The 16,041-nt window shown below is 31.4% G+C and overlaps 3 protein-coding genes across 6 annotated transcripts; 1 reads left to right on the top strand and 2 right to left on the bottom strand.

The window, feature by feature from the left end:
- Positions 1 to 1,432: 1,432 nt before the first annotated feature.
- Positions 1,433 to 6,258, bottom strand: LOC127241875 (uncharacterized). 4 transcript variants are annotated; one of them, XM_051261127.1, is made up of 18 exons: positions 5,932 to 6,258; positions 5,692 to 5,831; positions 4,791 to 4,983; positions 4,581 to 4,688; positions 4,320 to 4,384; positions 4,126 to 4,231; positions 3,953 to 4,036; positions 3,613 to 3,759; positions 3,401 to 3,529; positions 3,250 to 3,317; positions 3,104 to 3,137; positions 2,939 to 3,023; positions 2,765 to 2,832; positions 2,572 to 2,685; positions 2,447 to 2,482; positions 2,074 to 2,160; positions 1,896 to 1,987; positions 1,433 to 1,817 (listed from the first exon to the last, which is right to left on the bottom strand). In XM_051261127.1, the coding sequence occupies exons 1-18, from the start codon at positions 6,046 to 6,048 to the stop codon at positions 1,721 to 1,723; spliced, it is 1,770 nt and encodes a 589-aa protein (XP_051117084.1). In that variant the 5' UTR covers positions 6,049 to 6,258; the 3' UTR covers positions 1,433 to 1,720. The 4 variants fall into 4 exon arrangements, with proteins under 4 accessions (XP_051117084.1, XP_051117086.1, XP_051117088.1 ...); XM_051261129.1 differs by having other exon boundaries at positions 4,791 to 4,978; positions 5,717 to 5,831; positions 5,932 to 6,257; XM_051261131.1 differs by lacking the exon at positions 5,932 to 6,258 and having other exon boundaries at positions 1,434 to 1,817; positions 5,717 to 5,831.
- A 1,524-nt stretch (positions 6,259 to 7,782) lies between these two features.
- Positions 7,783 to 11,347, bottom strand: LOC127241872 (peptidyl-prolyl cis-trans isomerase CYP19-3). The gene is made up of 2 exons (XM_051261122.1): positions 11,267 to 11,347; positions 7,783 to 8,789 (listed from the first exon to the last, which is right to left on the bottom strand). The coding sequence occupies exon 2, from the start codon at positions 8,774 to 8,776 to the stop codon at positions 8,252 to 8,254; it is 525 nt and encodes a 174-aa protein (XP_051117079.1). The 5' UTR covers positions 8,777 to 8,789; positions 11,267 to 11,347; the 3' UTR covers positions 7,783 to 8,251.
- Positions 11,348 to 12,976: 1,629 nt separating this feature from the next.
- On the top strand, positions 12,977 to 13,836 carry LOC127241593 (uncharacterized). Its single transcript, XM_051260721.1, has 2 exons — positions 12,977 to 13,202; positions 13,301 to 13,836. Exons 1-2 carry the CDS (start codon positions 13,080 to 13,082, stop codon positions 13,742 to 13,744), a joined length of 567 nt encoding a protein of 188 aa, XP_051116678.1. The 5' UTR covers positions 12,977 to 13,079; the 3' UTR covers positions 13,745 to 13,836.
- Positions 13,837 to 16,041: the final 2,205 nt, after the last annotated feature.

Here is a 16,041-nt window from a genome sequence, read left to right as displayed (position 1 = left end):
AACTCAATTTATATATTTTTCTATTACTATCTTTAAAAAATGTTAATTTTTTTTTAAAAAGTTCTGGAATTTTTGCAAAATTTTGAGAATTGTAAACTTAAATATTTTTTTAAAAAAAGGGATATTGATATTTTTTATTAAAAAAAGTTACTATTGTTGAATAGCATTTAATTTAAAAAAAATATTACCCCATCCGTTCCAATTTAATGGAGCCATTTGGAGTTTTGCGGTAGATTAAAAAAATTAGTATTTTTATTAGTTAGTAAAAGTGTATAACAATTTTTGCTCTTTGGTTTTATGTATAAAATAAATAATTGTATGTGTAATAGTATATTTTTAATTTAGGTAAAAATTAAAGATATTTTGGTATTAATATGATTATTTTTTCTAAAATAAGAAAAATTAATTTTGAAATAGGACAAATAAAAATAGTAAAAATAAAATAATTTGAATTGGAACGGAAGAAATATTATAATTACTATTATAATTTTTAAGTCTTCATAGGCATAGGGATGTTCTTTTGTAGTATTTTATTTGCTTTGGATTTTGTTGTTTTCTTAGTAAAATAATTGTTAGATATTGTAATCCTTTTGTCTCACATAATTTATCTCTATTTTTTATTTTTGTCTGTCCGACATAATTTGTCCATTCTTTTTTTGAAATATAATTATACACTTTAATCTCATTTTAAATTTTATAATTTTTTACTCTTAATTAAATTATTTATTTATCTTAATCTTAATCCACAATTATTTTTATTATACGATAATTATTTTTACTAATACACTTCTTAATTATTTACTAATCATATATTACCTAAATTCCCGAATCTACAGTAATAGACCCATAATACATGGGACGGATGGAGTATATATTATGAAAAATATAACTCCTCCACTCGGTACATATCTATCTATTTTTTTTTTTTTTTTTTGTATAATTTTAAAATATTAATATTTTATGTCTATGTGGTACAAGAAGTAGGTAAATTGACTATTGCATCTTTAAAAAGTTAGTAATTTTAGTCGTACTAAAAATTTATGTGAGGATCATAATTAATAAAAATAAATAAATAGATTGATTTTATACCAATTACATTGATAAAAATGAATAAGTTAATTCCCCAAAACGAATAGATTGATTTTATACCGATTATAATGATAAAATAAATAAATTAGGATGATTTTGTTTTGTAAAATAGTATGAAAGAATTTTTATTTATTTTTTTATGTAAAGTATAAAAATTTATGTAAATAATATAAAAATAACGAATGTTTTTAATATATTAATTTTTTTAAATAAATATATATAATTTTATTTTTACGAAAAGAACAAACCATTCATTCCTGACAAATGGAGTATATGTTTTTATTGGAAAAAAAATACATAACAATGGTGTTCATATCTAACCTAAGAACACTAAGGTTGTGTTTGTTTCCGAAATTTTCTTCAAACTTTACTGTTTATTCAATTTTTCTCCAAAACATCAAATAAAATACATATTTTTCATTACATCATGTCTAACACCTATTTATATCACATCATACAACTATTTACATTCAAAAATTTTACTATTCAAATCTCAATCCAAAAATCGAATCTCCCAATCAAAGACACCTGAGTATAATTAACGTATGCATAATTCAGACATCTTCACACTTTCATTACAGCTTCGTCTTGAACACAAATCTAACAACGTTGAAGCTGAATATACCTCGGATCAAAGTTTATAGTCGAGACCAGATCCGTACGTCCACGCCTCGAGCTTCCGCCTCCATTCGTATCGCTCCTTCGCCGGCAATGTCTTCAACAATGGCCTGCAAAATGTATAGTGAGAGTGATTGATGATAAGCAGAGCCGAATACATTATGACATCATAGTTGGATACCCGTTACCTAATAAGGGGATCGATGTAAGAAGAAAGAAACGTGTAAATCCCGAGCATCACAAAATGTCCCGACCATTCGATCAAAACGGGGAGGCCAACCTGCATTTATTCCACGTCAAACGAGTTTAAATTTACCAAATGACGAGAAATAAAAGCGCACAAGAATGAGCTGTGCGGACTATTACCTTCTTGAATATCGACGGGATGATTAGAGGTTGCGATATCATCACTAGTCCTAATGTCTTCACAAGAGGACCAAATTGTATCACATCCTGCAAAGTAAACACCTCGTCGTCTTGCTATTTATTAATTCTCGGCAAATATATATATATGAGAAGAGTTACGATGCTAATTTGGGAAAATCTTATCTGAAAGCACACGTAAAATAAAAAAACAGAATATGCACTTTATTATACACAACATATTTTGTTTGGTTATAATTACAGCGTATGCTGTATAAGATTAACCGCTAAATTTAAAATTCAGTACCGTAGGATTAAATCTACATTTTTTCCTACTTTCCGAAAGGCGAAATGAAGTCATAGAATATAGACGAACCTGAAGAAAAGGTCTGAGAATCGGATCGCCGAGTTTCTGAAACATAGAAACGAGTTCGAGAAGTACATAAGAAACACAAGAAAAAATTATCGAAGTTGTAACAATGTACATCGAGTTTTAACTACCTCCATGCTCTTAAAATTGGCGTATAGAAGTTCGTTTACGAATGTAGGCGAAACGCCGGACTGGCTTTTGCCTGACATTGCTCGTTGGAACAGCCACGAAGCGCTTAAGTTGGGCTGCAGAAAGATTCGATCAACGCCGAAAACTTAAGAAGCGCAAGAACTCGAAGAAAATTAAAGGCGAGCATTTACTAACCATGTACGGGTTCAACAACGATAAGCTCTGCGCATCCAGAAAATCATTATCGAATGCTTCATGAATGCCTTAAACCTCATCGAAAGGGAAGCGAATCAGTTCCATGGATAAGTAATTAATTCCGATTCGATTTTCACCATAAGTAACGAGGAAGATATAATGTAGAGTTTGCACCGGATGACAATCTCCCGAGGTGTCTCGTCAGGCTCCCAAAACCACCGAAGGAAACCGGCGACTGGATGCTGCTGGCATCACCAAACTACGACAGTCGTAACAAGAGGAATTTGTAAGACGAGCATTGTAAAAATATCGATGGAAGAAAGATGTATGATAAGAAACCTGTAGGACGCGATCAAAGGCTGCCGGCAACGGACTACCAGGCGAGGCCGAAGCAGCAGAGACCAGAAATCAGTAACAAAACTAAGACAAACAATCATACGATCGAACCAGATATCAAAAACAGATGTTAGTTATGCAGATTTTACCCATCGCGGTAAGTAGGAAAGATGCCGAATATTACTCTCAGGACCTCCAGATCTTCAAGCGACACGCCCTGTGAAGTTGCATTCGATGAGATGAAAAAACATTACGCGTAAAATGTAAATGGCTGTGAATATCTCCGCGAAAATACAGTACCTGATACTTCGGCATTAACTCCCAATAGTCTTCGAGTAGCTCTTCTAAAAGGGGACACCCGGGTTCGGGGTAAAGATAGGTAAACATATATGTAGTTCGCTCGAGAGGACCCGAGCCAGCCGGGAAGGCCTGAATATGCACATGTTTAATATCAATATACATTGGACAAAATGGCGAAAAACGAAACAATTGACGAATGGAAGTCATTACACCTCCCAGAAATACTGTGCTTCCGATCGTCCGACCTTCTTCACCGAAGCGCTACTATAAATTACGTCACTAGTCGAATTCTGTTCAAAGCCCCGGCAACACGATCCAACGACGAGGCAAACACCATCTGGTTTCTTTCCATTTCTAATCTGTCGAATTTCGGATGCATCAGAAGAAGTTACGAAGAAAAAACAGGCAGAAACAAAGCAAAAGGTTATAAGATTATAAGAGTAGAAAACTTTTTCTTATTCTACGTGTTGTATATACACATATACGCTGATTTGTGTTGATTATATAGCTAAGTAAGAGTCGAGTTAATTGATATTCGAAAGCTTACTCAACTTGTCTTACAATGGGAGAAAAGTTTCCCATTGCATCGATGATGAGACTCGCCGACAAAATCTTCCCGTCCGCTAGTTCTAATACCTGCGAGAAACGAACACTATAAGGAAAATAAAGGCCTACAATACACTAGATATTAAACACTATAGGGAGGTGCCGAAACAAATTCTTACAGCTGCATCCTCAAAAATTGTTACATGTGATACGATGCAACCCTCGAAGATAATGCCGCCAATACAAGTGAAACGATCTCTCATTATTTCGATAAGTTTCGCAGGCCTAAAATGACAAAAAAAAAAAGCCGACTGAGGAGTCGAATAAACAAGTGATCTATGGCATAGGATATCTGAATATACGGTAAACTTACGAAATTCCAAGATTGAGAATGTCGTTCACCCAAATGTCACCCTTCCCTTCAAATCCACATCTATTCTACACCGTTTATACGAAACATTTTGGATTATAGAAGATAAAACTTTTAAGTGGTAGTGGTTCCAAGTTGAAGTATCGAATCAAATGCATACTTTCTTGAAGACTCGACTAAGAGATTCACTTCGAGCACATGAACAATTGCAGAATGAAATATCACTAAAAAGATAGCATTCAATGCAAGAAAAAAATTTCGTACAGGATTGAAGCTGTTTGCTGTAATGTGATAGATATCGTCTTCTGTAAGAACTCCAACGTCGACTAGCTCCAAAAGCTCTTTCCTCGATATGTTCCACTCCTGTTCTCTCTGTACAACAACAAAAGAACAAACAATCATTAAACCAGATGCAAATCACGATGATCCTCTGTTTAATTACCGATGCAGAAAGACAGCAATAAATTACAATACCCCTCTCAAGATACTCTTCTCTACAATCCCAACTCGCAGCCCTTTTGAACTCAATGCTGTAGCAATGAAAATTCCTAATGTTCCGCCGCATACTACAACATCAAACATGTCTATGCACTTTTCTGCTTGCTCAGATTCGCGAAATAAACCCGAAACATTGGACACCATTTTTTTTGGTTCCTGGACAGCTGAACTATCAATTTCAAGTCAGTAACGAACAATCAATCAAATCTCACATTCAGGTTAATCCAAGTTATCCAACTATGCACTCAAGAATTCTGATCAACTATTGAGTTTAAAACCGAAATCATGCGCCAAATTCATAAATATTTGTCCTTACAAATCCATTTTGCCTGCGAGGCTCTACCTAGCACCGGCAACACTACCGTGCCAAATTCAGGTATAATATCATTTTCATGAACTTTGCACTTTCTAAAACTATATTATAGCAACAATATATCTCTCCTTCCAAAATTTGGCAGCTGTCGTCACGCTGCAAAATTTAATGCTAGTTTCCTACGTCGCAGAATATAAAACAAAATCCAATAATGAGTAGGGTCGTCTTCTCAGAAAATTGCTTAGAATCGATGCATTGGCTAATGATATTCTAAGACACTGTTTACATATACACTTTCGAAACTTTTAGACACTATTAATCTTCATTAATTTTTCTTAAAACCATCATTTCAAATACTTTTTTTTTCTTTATTCACAAAAATCATATCAAATACTAACTTGTTACTTATTCCGAAATGTTTTCAACCTCACAAATTTCCATCTAAACGGAGCTTATGTATCGAAAAGGGGGTTTTGATTAAACTAACTACTAACAAAATATATATCAAGTAAAGTTAACTAGGAAAATTGGTCTCCCGATCACATTAAAATCAGTAAAACCTACATTGTTACCAGACAGAAATTCACACCCGAATCATTACAAATGGTGGACCAGAGGCTATCCAGTCGTTTCAAAGCATTGTAAGAGTAGGCACCGCCGGCGCCACCTGCTTCCTCAGCTGCAGGTATACTCTCCATTATCCTCTGAATAATCATCGAAGTAATTTCAAAAAATTAATTTCAGTCCCATCGGCACTTACAAATTATTTATAGAGAAAGGGAATAAACAGAAGTTAACTCATACTTGAGTTTTTGAAGGACCAGTAGCTTGCGGTAGCAGACAGAATTTCCTCGCGGATGTGATCATCGGGAGCGAAGAGATGAATACGCCATTGGAAGAGAATCCTCCCAATTTCGCCATTGGACCCTAACTAATTCCGACGAACTGAGCACTCAGAGTAAGAAATTCGTCGGCATTTTATGGGTTTGAAGCGCGAAACCATCAACATTGAATCGTCGAAGTCGTCGGGAAAATGGGGATAGGTTTTAAAGCGTGAAATTAGACACGACAGCCTCATCCATATTCGAAGTAGTTCATTTTCTGTTTATGTTTCGTAAAAACGAATTTGTGATGAATACACGCTAGCTACGCTCTCGTATTTTTATACTTAGGTATGAAATATTATTTGTATTAAATCACGGCTAAATTATATAATATTCTATTATATTTTAGTAAAAATTGCATAAAATATTTTATATTTTATTTATTGTTAAAATTATTTGTGTTAGTGAAAAGTTTGCATGATATTTTAAATATTTTTTTTAATAAAATAAATAATTGATTAATCATTTATTTTTATAATTTTTATAAAAATCAAATAATGATATGTTTTAAAAACTATAAAATAAGAATTTATCGATTAGTTATTTATTTATTTTATGAAAAAAAGACTATTTAAGATATTTTGGACTTTTTATTTATATAAAAGTCGCTTAATTTAAGTATTTATTTAGAATAAAATATTAATTTTACACAACTTTGGTGTTTCGTATAAATTTTACATTAACGGTGAGTTTCATTCAATAAATAAAATACAGATATTTTATGTATTTTTGCTAAAACATAATGAACTGTTATATAATTTACCTTTATATTATTGAGAATGTGTTCTTTTTCCTAACAATTACACACATGTTTCTCAAAAAACAAATTTATTAAAATACATTTATTATTTATTATTTTTATATTATGTATAAAATTTTATTAATAAAAAATATCTTTTAAATTATTTTACAAAAACACATTCATTTTTACACTTCGTCCACATTAGATGTTTGGGTCACTGTAGATATAAAAATTTAAAATAAATATAATTAGTAGATAATTAAGAATGTATTAGTGAAAATAATTATCATTAAGGTTAAAATAAAAGTATTTTTATAATTTTTTTTAAAATTTTTTACTGTGTTTTGATATTATAATTAGCATTCAAAGATAAACATACAAAAAATAAATGACACACTTAGAGTCGGACGAATGTAGTATTTTATAAAATTTACAATAATTTATTTATTTCTATATATTTTTAGTATTATCTATCTATATATATTTTTATTGTCTAATACTTCCTCCGTCCCCCGGATATTTTGTTCGATTTACTGTAGACACAAGAATTTATGAGGGGTATAATTAATAAATAATTAAAAATATATTAGTGAAAATAATTATCATAAAATAAAAATAATTAAGATTAAAATAAATGATTAGTATAATTAAAATTAAAAAAATTATAAATTAAAATTTTTAAAATAAGATTAAAATATATAATTCATTTTCAAGTGAGACGAACGGAAATAAAAATGTAGACATGAGAAGTGGGACGAAGGGAGTAATATATTTCTATATTAATATTTTAACTTTTAAATATTAATTTATATAAATTTTAATAATTTGAATTATATAATCCATTAATTTAAAAATTGAATATAAAAAAAGTAGATAACAAAAAATTAATTTTTAAACATAACAGATAAAACGTGATATTTGATTAATAAATTTTAAATAATATTTAATTATTTTTTAATATTTTTTTTGTTGAAAGTAACATAGTAAAAATTGAAAAACAATAGTAAAAATAACAAAGAATGTGTAACAAATGCTCTAAATAGGATGAATAGAGTATATAACTTGTTTAGAGAAAAAAAAAATAGAAAACAAAAAAGATGAAACAAAACATAAAAATATGAGGTAGAATAGAGCTTACCGTCACGGGCTGACATTCTTGCTCCTGGCTTTCGTCCATAGTCCGTCCCATATGTGCAAACCCCTATCTTGTACGGCCGACTAATGACCCATATCTTGGTACAGGTACGTGTTCCGCAAAATTCTCTTATACTGTATAGTATATCCCGAGCGTGTTGCACACAGGGGACGGCTAGTCTGGGCCTCAACACGGACGTGGCGTAGGCGCCGGACATGTCATCTTCCGGACACGTTACATCACAGTACTTAATAATCAACCCAACAAATCAAAATTCACAACCATAACAAATGTGTAGAACAACAAAAGGTTTGTTCGATTTCAGTTTTGTAATCAAAATCAACATTATTCATCCGTGGTTCATTAATTCTCCGATATCTGACCTGACTCTTCGATCACAACGGGGACTGAAGTGGATCCCGCCGAGGAACCAACTCGCTCCATCTCCTTCACTACGCTATAGCCGTCGACAACTTTCCCAAACACCACATGTTTGCCGTCGAGCCAAGGGGTCTTCACCGTAGTTATGAAAAATTGTGATCCATTCGTGCTTGGTCCCGAATTCGCCATGGATAGGAGGCCGGGTTCCGTATGTTTCAGGTTGAAATTCTCGTCGTCAAATTTCGCCCCGTATATTGATTCTCCTCCGGTGCCGTTGCCTCTAGTGAAGTCGCCGCCTTGACACATGAAACTAGGAATTATACGATGAAATTTCGACCCCTTGTAATGTAGGGGCTTCCCGGAAGCTCCGATCCCTTTTTCTCCTGTGCATAGGGCGCGGAAGTTCTCGGCTGTTTTTGGTGTGGTGTCAGCAAACAGCTCCATTACTACACGACCGGCTTTTGTCTTTCCAATCAATATATCGAAGAAAACCTTGGGATTCTTCATTTTTGAGGAATTTCTGGACAGCAGGGAAGCAGAATAAATCAAGATTTCCCCAAAACAGCAATAATTCGAGCAAATTCAGAGTCAAAAATTGGAGCAGATCATCACATGAAGAACAATGAAGATTAGTTATCAAAGAAGCAATTTTAGAATACAAAAGGTTAATGAAATACTAATAAGAATCAGAAATAATTCTCAATGCTACAAAAGAACATATGAGAGAAATATAAAGATGTTAGTATTTAGTCGCAAAACATCACAACTAACTACTATTTAAACCAAAACTTAAAACTATTATGCAAAATTAACGGAGCCAAAACATGACATCTAACTACTATTTAAACCAAAATCCAACACTAAAATACGAAACCAAATAAACCACACACCAAGTGGACAGAGCCAAAAGTTCTTCAATTATCCAAGATCATCTAACATCGCTGAGTTCTCCAACACTAAAAGATTTTATTTGGTTTGAGATACCATTTTCATTTTTCAATACAAATTTTACATACAACTCCCAATAAAAACACATTATATATATTCTCACAAAACATCACAACAAACAAATTTCACACAAACTCAAATTATTTACACAACACCAAACCAAACAAACCCAAATAAACATAGTTTTTCATTTAGGGTGTGTTTGTTTGAGGGATTCTTCTCCAAATATACTATTCATCCCATTTTTTCCCCCAAAAAACATCAAATCAAACACATATTTTTTATTTTTTATATTATACTAAATATCAATTTTACATTCAAAACATTACGGGTGTGTTCGTTTGGGGTTTTGGATTTTAAGTTGGGATTTAAATAGTAAAAAATTTGAATTTGAATAGTTGTATGATGTGATATAAATAGGTGTTGATTTGATGTTTTGAATGTAAAATTGATTTTTAGTATAATATAAAAAATAAAAAATAGGTATTTGATTTGATGTTTTTAGGGGGAAAAATTTTGGATGAATAGTAAGATTTCGTCAAAATCCTACAAACGAACACACCCTACATCAACACCTATCTATATCACATCATACAACTATTCAAATTCAAAATTTTTACTATTCAAATCTCAACTTAAAATCCAAAGCCCCAGACAAACACATCCTTAGTATTTTTTGGTGCCACAATTCCCCATAAATATTATTAAAAATATACAATATACAGACATTAACACAATGTATTTAATATACATATTTTATCTACCCAAACACCAACATTTCAAAACAAAATACTCACTCCGTCCCAAAAAAATAATCCCATTTTGCCATTTTCATCCGCCCAAAACAATAATCTCATTTCCATTTTTTATAACCTAACTTTCCAATTTTTTACAAAACTATCCCAACTTTTTCATAATAATTACATAAAGTAAAAACATTTTAGTTTTTTAAAAACACTTTTACATCCACTATCAATATAATATTATTATTCCTTAATTCTCGTGCCCATCCCAAATGTCTCTATTGTTTTTGGATGGCAGGAGTATTATATCTTATATTACCAACACACTTTTTTTCCGTGCCCAACATAAACTAACATCCATCCAAAAACAAAAGGGAACAAACTCATTGTTTGATTAGGATTTGAGAATAATACAAATTTGATTGTAAAATACTAGTGTAGTACATATTTTTATACGATATACATAGATTTTAAGTAGTAGTTTAAGTGAAAGACAATTTTTTCTTTTTAATCTAATGTTTCATAGTTCCAAATTCTATAATTTTTATTTGCTCACAAGAAAAATATATTACTCCCTCCGTCCCATGGAAAGTTTGTCATTTTCCATTTTCGTCTGTCCCAAAACAATGTTACCATTTCCTAATTTAGTAATTGTACTACCTGCCTAACATAATAAATACCCTTCAAACTTACACTATATTACACAAATTTCGTTACTTTTATATTAAACAATACTAATGAGGTATTTTCGGCTTTTTCACTCCAATCCATTATAATACTAATATTCAAAAAAATCTATGCGCAAGAAATAAACGGCAATGGGAAGGAGGGAGTATTAATTTTAGTTACAATATATCGATTAAATCACTATCAAAAAACAACAAGAACTAAAATAAAACCTATAGACCACAAACAAGAACATAGAAAGCACTCATAGAATCCAGAAACAATAAACTTGAACTTTTATCCAATCGAACTTAGAAACACTTCCCATACGAACCCTCCCTCAGCTAAATCAAAGCTACGACAGAGCGCCTGCGCGCGCATATGTACATCCTTTATCGAATCCTCTTGCCAAATCAAGAGGGAAAATCAATAGCGGATGAAATATATTTTGATATTGCACAATTTTTGAGCTCCACGGACATGGACATTCAATTAATCTAAACCCATGAAGCCTTCGATTTGTGCTGCTTAACTTCTCACAATTGGACACGGCACGATTTCAAATACAAGTAAAGCAGCATTCAGCTGCCAAGATCAATAAATAAATTAATAAATAAATAAATTCTGATGAGGAGCTTACCGAGCGACTCCCTGAGGAATGGAAATGTTAACGAAGATCGAAGTGAACACAAACCGATGACAGAAGAAATCCTCGTATCGAAGATAGGGTTTATTTAGGGTTGAAGCTTAGAGTGGGCTACCCGGCCCATAATCCACCAACAAGTCGGACCGGGCGGGTGGGCTTCTTGACAATATTGAAATTACGGGTGTTTATTTGAAAATTTTAAAAAGTAAAATTTTAATTTTAAATAATTATTTGATACAATATAAAATACTCCCTCTGTCCTTAACTACAGTTTTAATTGAATTAGGCACAAGATTTAACTAATAATATTATATTGGTAATTGGTAAAAAATAGAGATAAAATACTTTTTTGCCCTTGTGAATGTATTAGTGTAAAAAGTAGTGGCAATTGTGTAATAAAAATGAAAAAGTATAAGTAGTTTTACGGTGATATGGTTATTTACTTATTTATGAAAATAAGATTATTGTTTTGAGACGGACAAAAATGGTAAATAAGTCTATTGTATTGGGACGGAGTGAGTATATATTATCTTCGTCCCAAAATAATATGAACATTTGGGATTTGCACCGAATTAAGAAATAATAGTACTCCCTCCGCCCTAATACAATAGTTTTGTTTATCATTTTTGTCTGTCCAAAAACAATAATTTTATTTCTATAAATAACCATATCACCGTAAAAATACCACTACTTTTTTATTTTTATTACACAATTGCTATTACTTTTTACACTAATACAATTACAATGACACAAAAGTCTTTTATCTATACTTTTGACCAACTATCAATATAATATCAATATTTTTTAAATCTGGTGATCAATCCAATTAAGACTATAATTTTGAGACGGGACGAATATTATATTGATAGTGAATGTAAAAATATTTTTAAAAAACTAAAATGCTGCTTTATATAATTATGATAAAAAGTAAAAAGTAAATTACAAAAGTAAAAATAAGGCTAACGTTTTAATTAAAACTGAGGAAATATTAAATTAAATAATTATCATTTCATCCAACAGTAGCAAAGTGCTGAAAATGGATCCGTCCAGTTTATGTTATTAATACTTCCATTGTTGAATTTAAAAATGTGAGAACTTTTTTGTCATGATCTAGTGATCACTCCACTTATTACCAGATTAAAAGTTAGAATTCGTTCGTAAAAATTGATTTGGTGGTGTAGAAATTAGATTTATAACTGTGAGATAATGGGTTTAAACTCTGTGCACACCTAGACATACATTGTAATACTATATTGTCTCTTTCTTTAAAAAAAAAAAAAAAAAAGCTAGATGATTACATGCCAAAATTTTTTATTTAGGGTGTGTTTGTTTGGACATTGGATTAGATTTTCATTATTCATTCTATTTTTTCTCCCAAAAACATCAAATTAAATACATATTTTTTATTTTTTATATTATATTAAAAATCAATTTTACATTCAAAACATCACATCAATACCTATTTATATCACATTATACAACTATTCAAATTTAAAATTTTTACTATTCAAATCCCAACTCAAAATCTAAACTTCCAGACAAACACACCCTTAATTTTTTTTGGTGAACTCTAAAATCAAATCCAAACACCATTCAAATTTGAAATTACGGGCATTGGTTACATTGGAGTGAAGGGCATAATCGACATTTCACACCTTTGGAAACTCAGGCACTCCTTCCCGATAGAATATGCAGAGCTCTGATTGGTCGAATTAAAGATTTAGCAAAAAACACACAATTCTCTCACAGCAAACCTCCGCCGCAGAAACCCTTCCCAAATTCAGTCACACCTCCCAATTCCACTCCCATGGCGGTGCCGACGACTGCCGCCCATTACCTCCAAACCCCGCCGGAAACGCCGCCGCGGCTCTCCCGCCGCCGCCCGTGTCCTCCCCGATCCCTCGCCATGGCAGCGTTGCCCAAGAAGAAGGTACTCAATCAAAATCCCTCCTTCAATTTCCCCCATTAACTCCCCAGCCCGGCCCGGCCGGACCTGACCCAAAACCGGCGGCGGTTTTTTTTCTGTAGGTGAACCGGTACGACTCGAACTGGAAGAAGCAGTGGTTCGGGCCCGGAATATTCTACGAGGGGGCGGAGGATCAGGAAGTCGACGTTTTCAAGACTCTGGAGAAGCGGAAGGTTCTGAGCACCGTCGAGAAGGCGGGGCTGCTGACGAAGGCGGAGGAGCTCGGCGTGACGCTGTCGGCGATCGAGAAGCTCGGCCTGCTGTCCAAGGCGGAGGATCTCGGCCTGCTCAGCCTCCTAGAATCGGCGGCGGGGTCGTCGCCGTCGCTGCTGGCGTCGGCGGCGCTGCCGGTTCTGGTGGCGGCTATTGTCACGGTGGTGGTGATTCCGGATGACTCGGTGGCGCTGGTGGCGGCGCAGGCTCTGATCGCCGGGGTTCTGGCGGCCGGCGCCGCCGGGCTGTTTGTGGGGTCGATTGTTCTGGGAGGATTGCAGGAGGCAGATTAGAGATGTAATTAGTTGTTAATGGTGTAATTAATTATGTTTTGTGGTTTGATGAAGCTAATTGTTTATACTAAGATGGTTTCGATTTTTTATTACCTTCGTCCTACATAATTTTGATTTATTCCTTATATTTTCTTCATCTTATCTTTTGAAAAATAATTATATATATTTTAAATTTTATAATTTACAATTTTTTAGATTTTAATTAAATTAGTTTTTTTAATATATATTTTAAATTATATACTCCTTCAGTCCCTGATAAATTGTTTATATTACCGTAAATATAATATAAGAATTTAGGTAAAGTATAATTACTAAATAATTAAAAAGTGTATTAATAAAAATAATTATATATTACAATTAAAATAACTAAGTAATACAATTAAAATAAAAATATTACTCCCACAGTCCCGTTAAAAGATTACCATTTTTCATTTTCGTCCGTCTCAAAACAAGGTTACTATTTCCTAATTTAGTAATTGTACTACCTACTTAACATAATAAATACCTTTTCAACTTACAATATATTACACAAATGTCATTACTTTTATATTACACCATACTAATAGGGGTATTTTTGTCTTTTTTTACTACAATATAATATAATATTAATATTCAAAAATCTATGTACAAAAAACAAACGCCACTCTTCTACCAGGACCGAGGAAGTATAAATTATAAAATTTAAAATATGATTAAAATATATAATTAATTTTTAAAAAAAACAAAAAAAAATCAATACGAAAAATAATAATAATAATAATAATAAACAATTTATGTCGAACAAATGAATATTACTAATTATACTCTCTAGATTTTGATATAATATAAAAATATACACTTTTTGCACCAATCCTCATTTAGCTTATGCATGTAAATTTAGATATATTGGATTTTATAGGTATACAGTGTAGGAAATAGCGTAAAATCTATTTTATTTTTAGCATTGACGAGATTAAAATAATAAAGATAATAAAATAAGTGATATTTTAGTATTTAATTGAGAGATATTATTACTAAAAATAAAACGTATATTTTTTATTTGAACATACAAAAATAAAAAAATAAATATTTTTTACTCATACAAAAATAATACTTGATATGATATTTTGAAATTTAAATTAATTTTTAATATAATATAAATATATATATAATGCTCCCTTCGTCGGCTTACAAAGTTTACATGTTTCTATTTTGGGACGTTCAATTACAAAGTTTATATTTCATTAAATACCCTACTTTTTTTCACAAATACCCTTACTTTACATCACATCATTACTTTTACACAAAAAAGTAAGGGCAAAAATGTCATTATACTACTTTTAACTACTCAATATAATTAAAATACTAGTATTTCTTTAACACCGCGCCAAAAGTAAATGTAACACTTGTAAATGGACTGAGGGAGTATAAGTTTGACAAGGGTGTGTTTGTTTGGGAACTAGATTTCAAATTCACTGTTTATCCCATTTTTTTCTCTCCAAAAACATCAAATCAAACACTTATTTTTTTTTATATACTATACTAAAAATCAATTTTACATTTAAAAGATCACATTAACACCTATTTATATCACATCATACAATTATTCAAATTCAATTTTTTTACTGTTTAAATCCCAATTCAAAATCCAAACCCCCAAACAAACATATTTTTGAAACATATATAATAATGAATAGTAAAATTCTTTTAGAAAAATATCCAACAAAACACAACCTATATTTATGGCAATGGTTAAATGTTGATTAGAGCTACTTAGTATATAAATAATTACAATTGGAAATATAATTGGAGTTAAATTGAATATAAGGATCAATAGTATAAGGTAATAGTTATATAGGATAGTGATTTCAATAATTAATATTAATATAGTATAAATAGTATGAACTATGAACCCATAATATAGGATGAGATTAGATCATATGTATATTGATTCAGCATATACTGAATCCAATCCCAACCTTAAACTTAATTATTTTATTAAATAAATAATTTTATAATCAAGGGTTCATATTAACTTCATCTATGCCGAACTAAAAAATTTAGCATAGCATCCGCCCCAATATATGATAATAATTCATATAATATACGATAATTTAACTACAATCATGTTTTAAAAAGTAATAGTTGTCAATATAATAATTAATCTTAATAATTCCTCGTTATATTTATAACATGTTTGGTACATTATTAGCTATATTTTAGGCCTTTATCCTCCAAAATTGGATGTTGGATTCTCTTATGGGTCTCAAATTTGTGAATATATCGAAGGAATAATTTAGCAAAAACCCCAATTTAAA

The sequence above is a fragment of the Andrographis paniculata genome, unplaced genomic scaffold (assembly GCF_009805555.1).
Source record: "Andrographis paniculata isolate CXL003 unplaced genomic scaffold, ASM980555v1 Contig83END, whole genome shotgun sequence".
Taxonomy (NCBI): domain Eukaryota; kingdom Viridiplantae; phylum Streptophyta; class Magnoliopsida; order Lamiales; family Acanthaceae; genus Andrographis; species Andrographis paniculata.
Note: the sequence above shows the minus strand (reverse complement) of the source record. Positions and strands in the feature narration are given on the sequence as shown.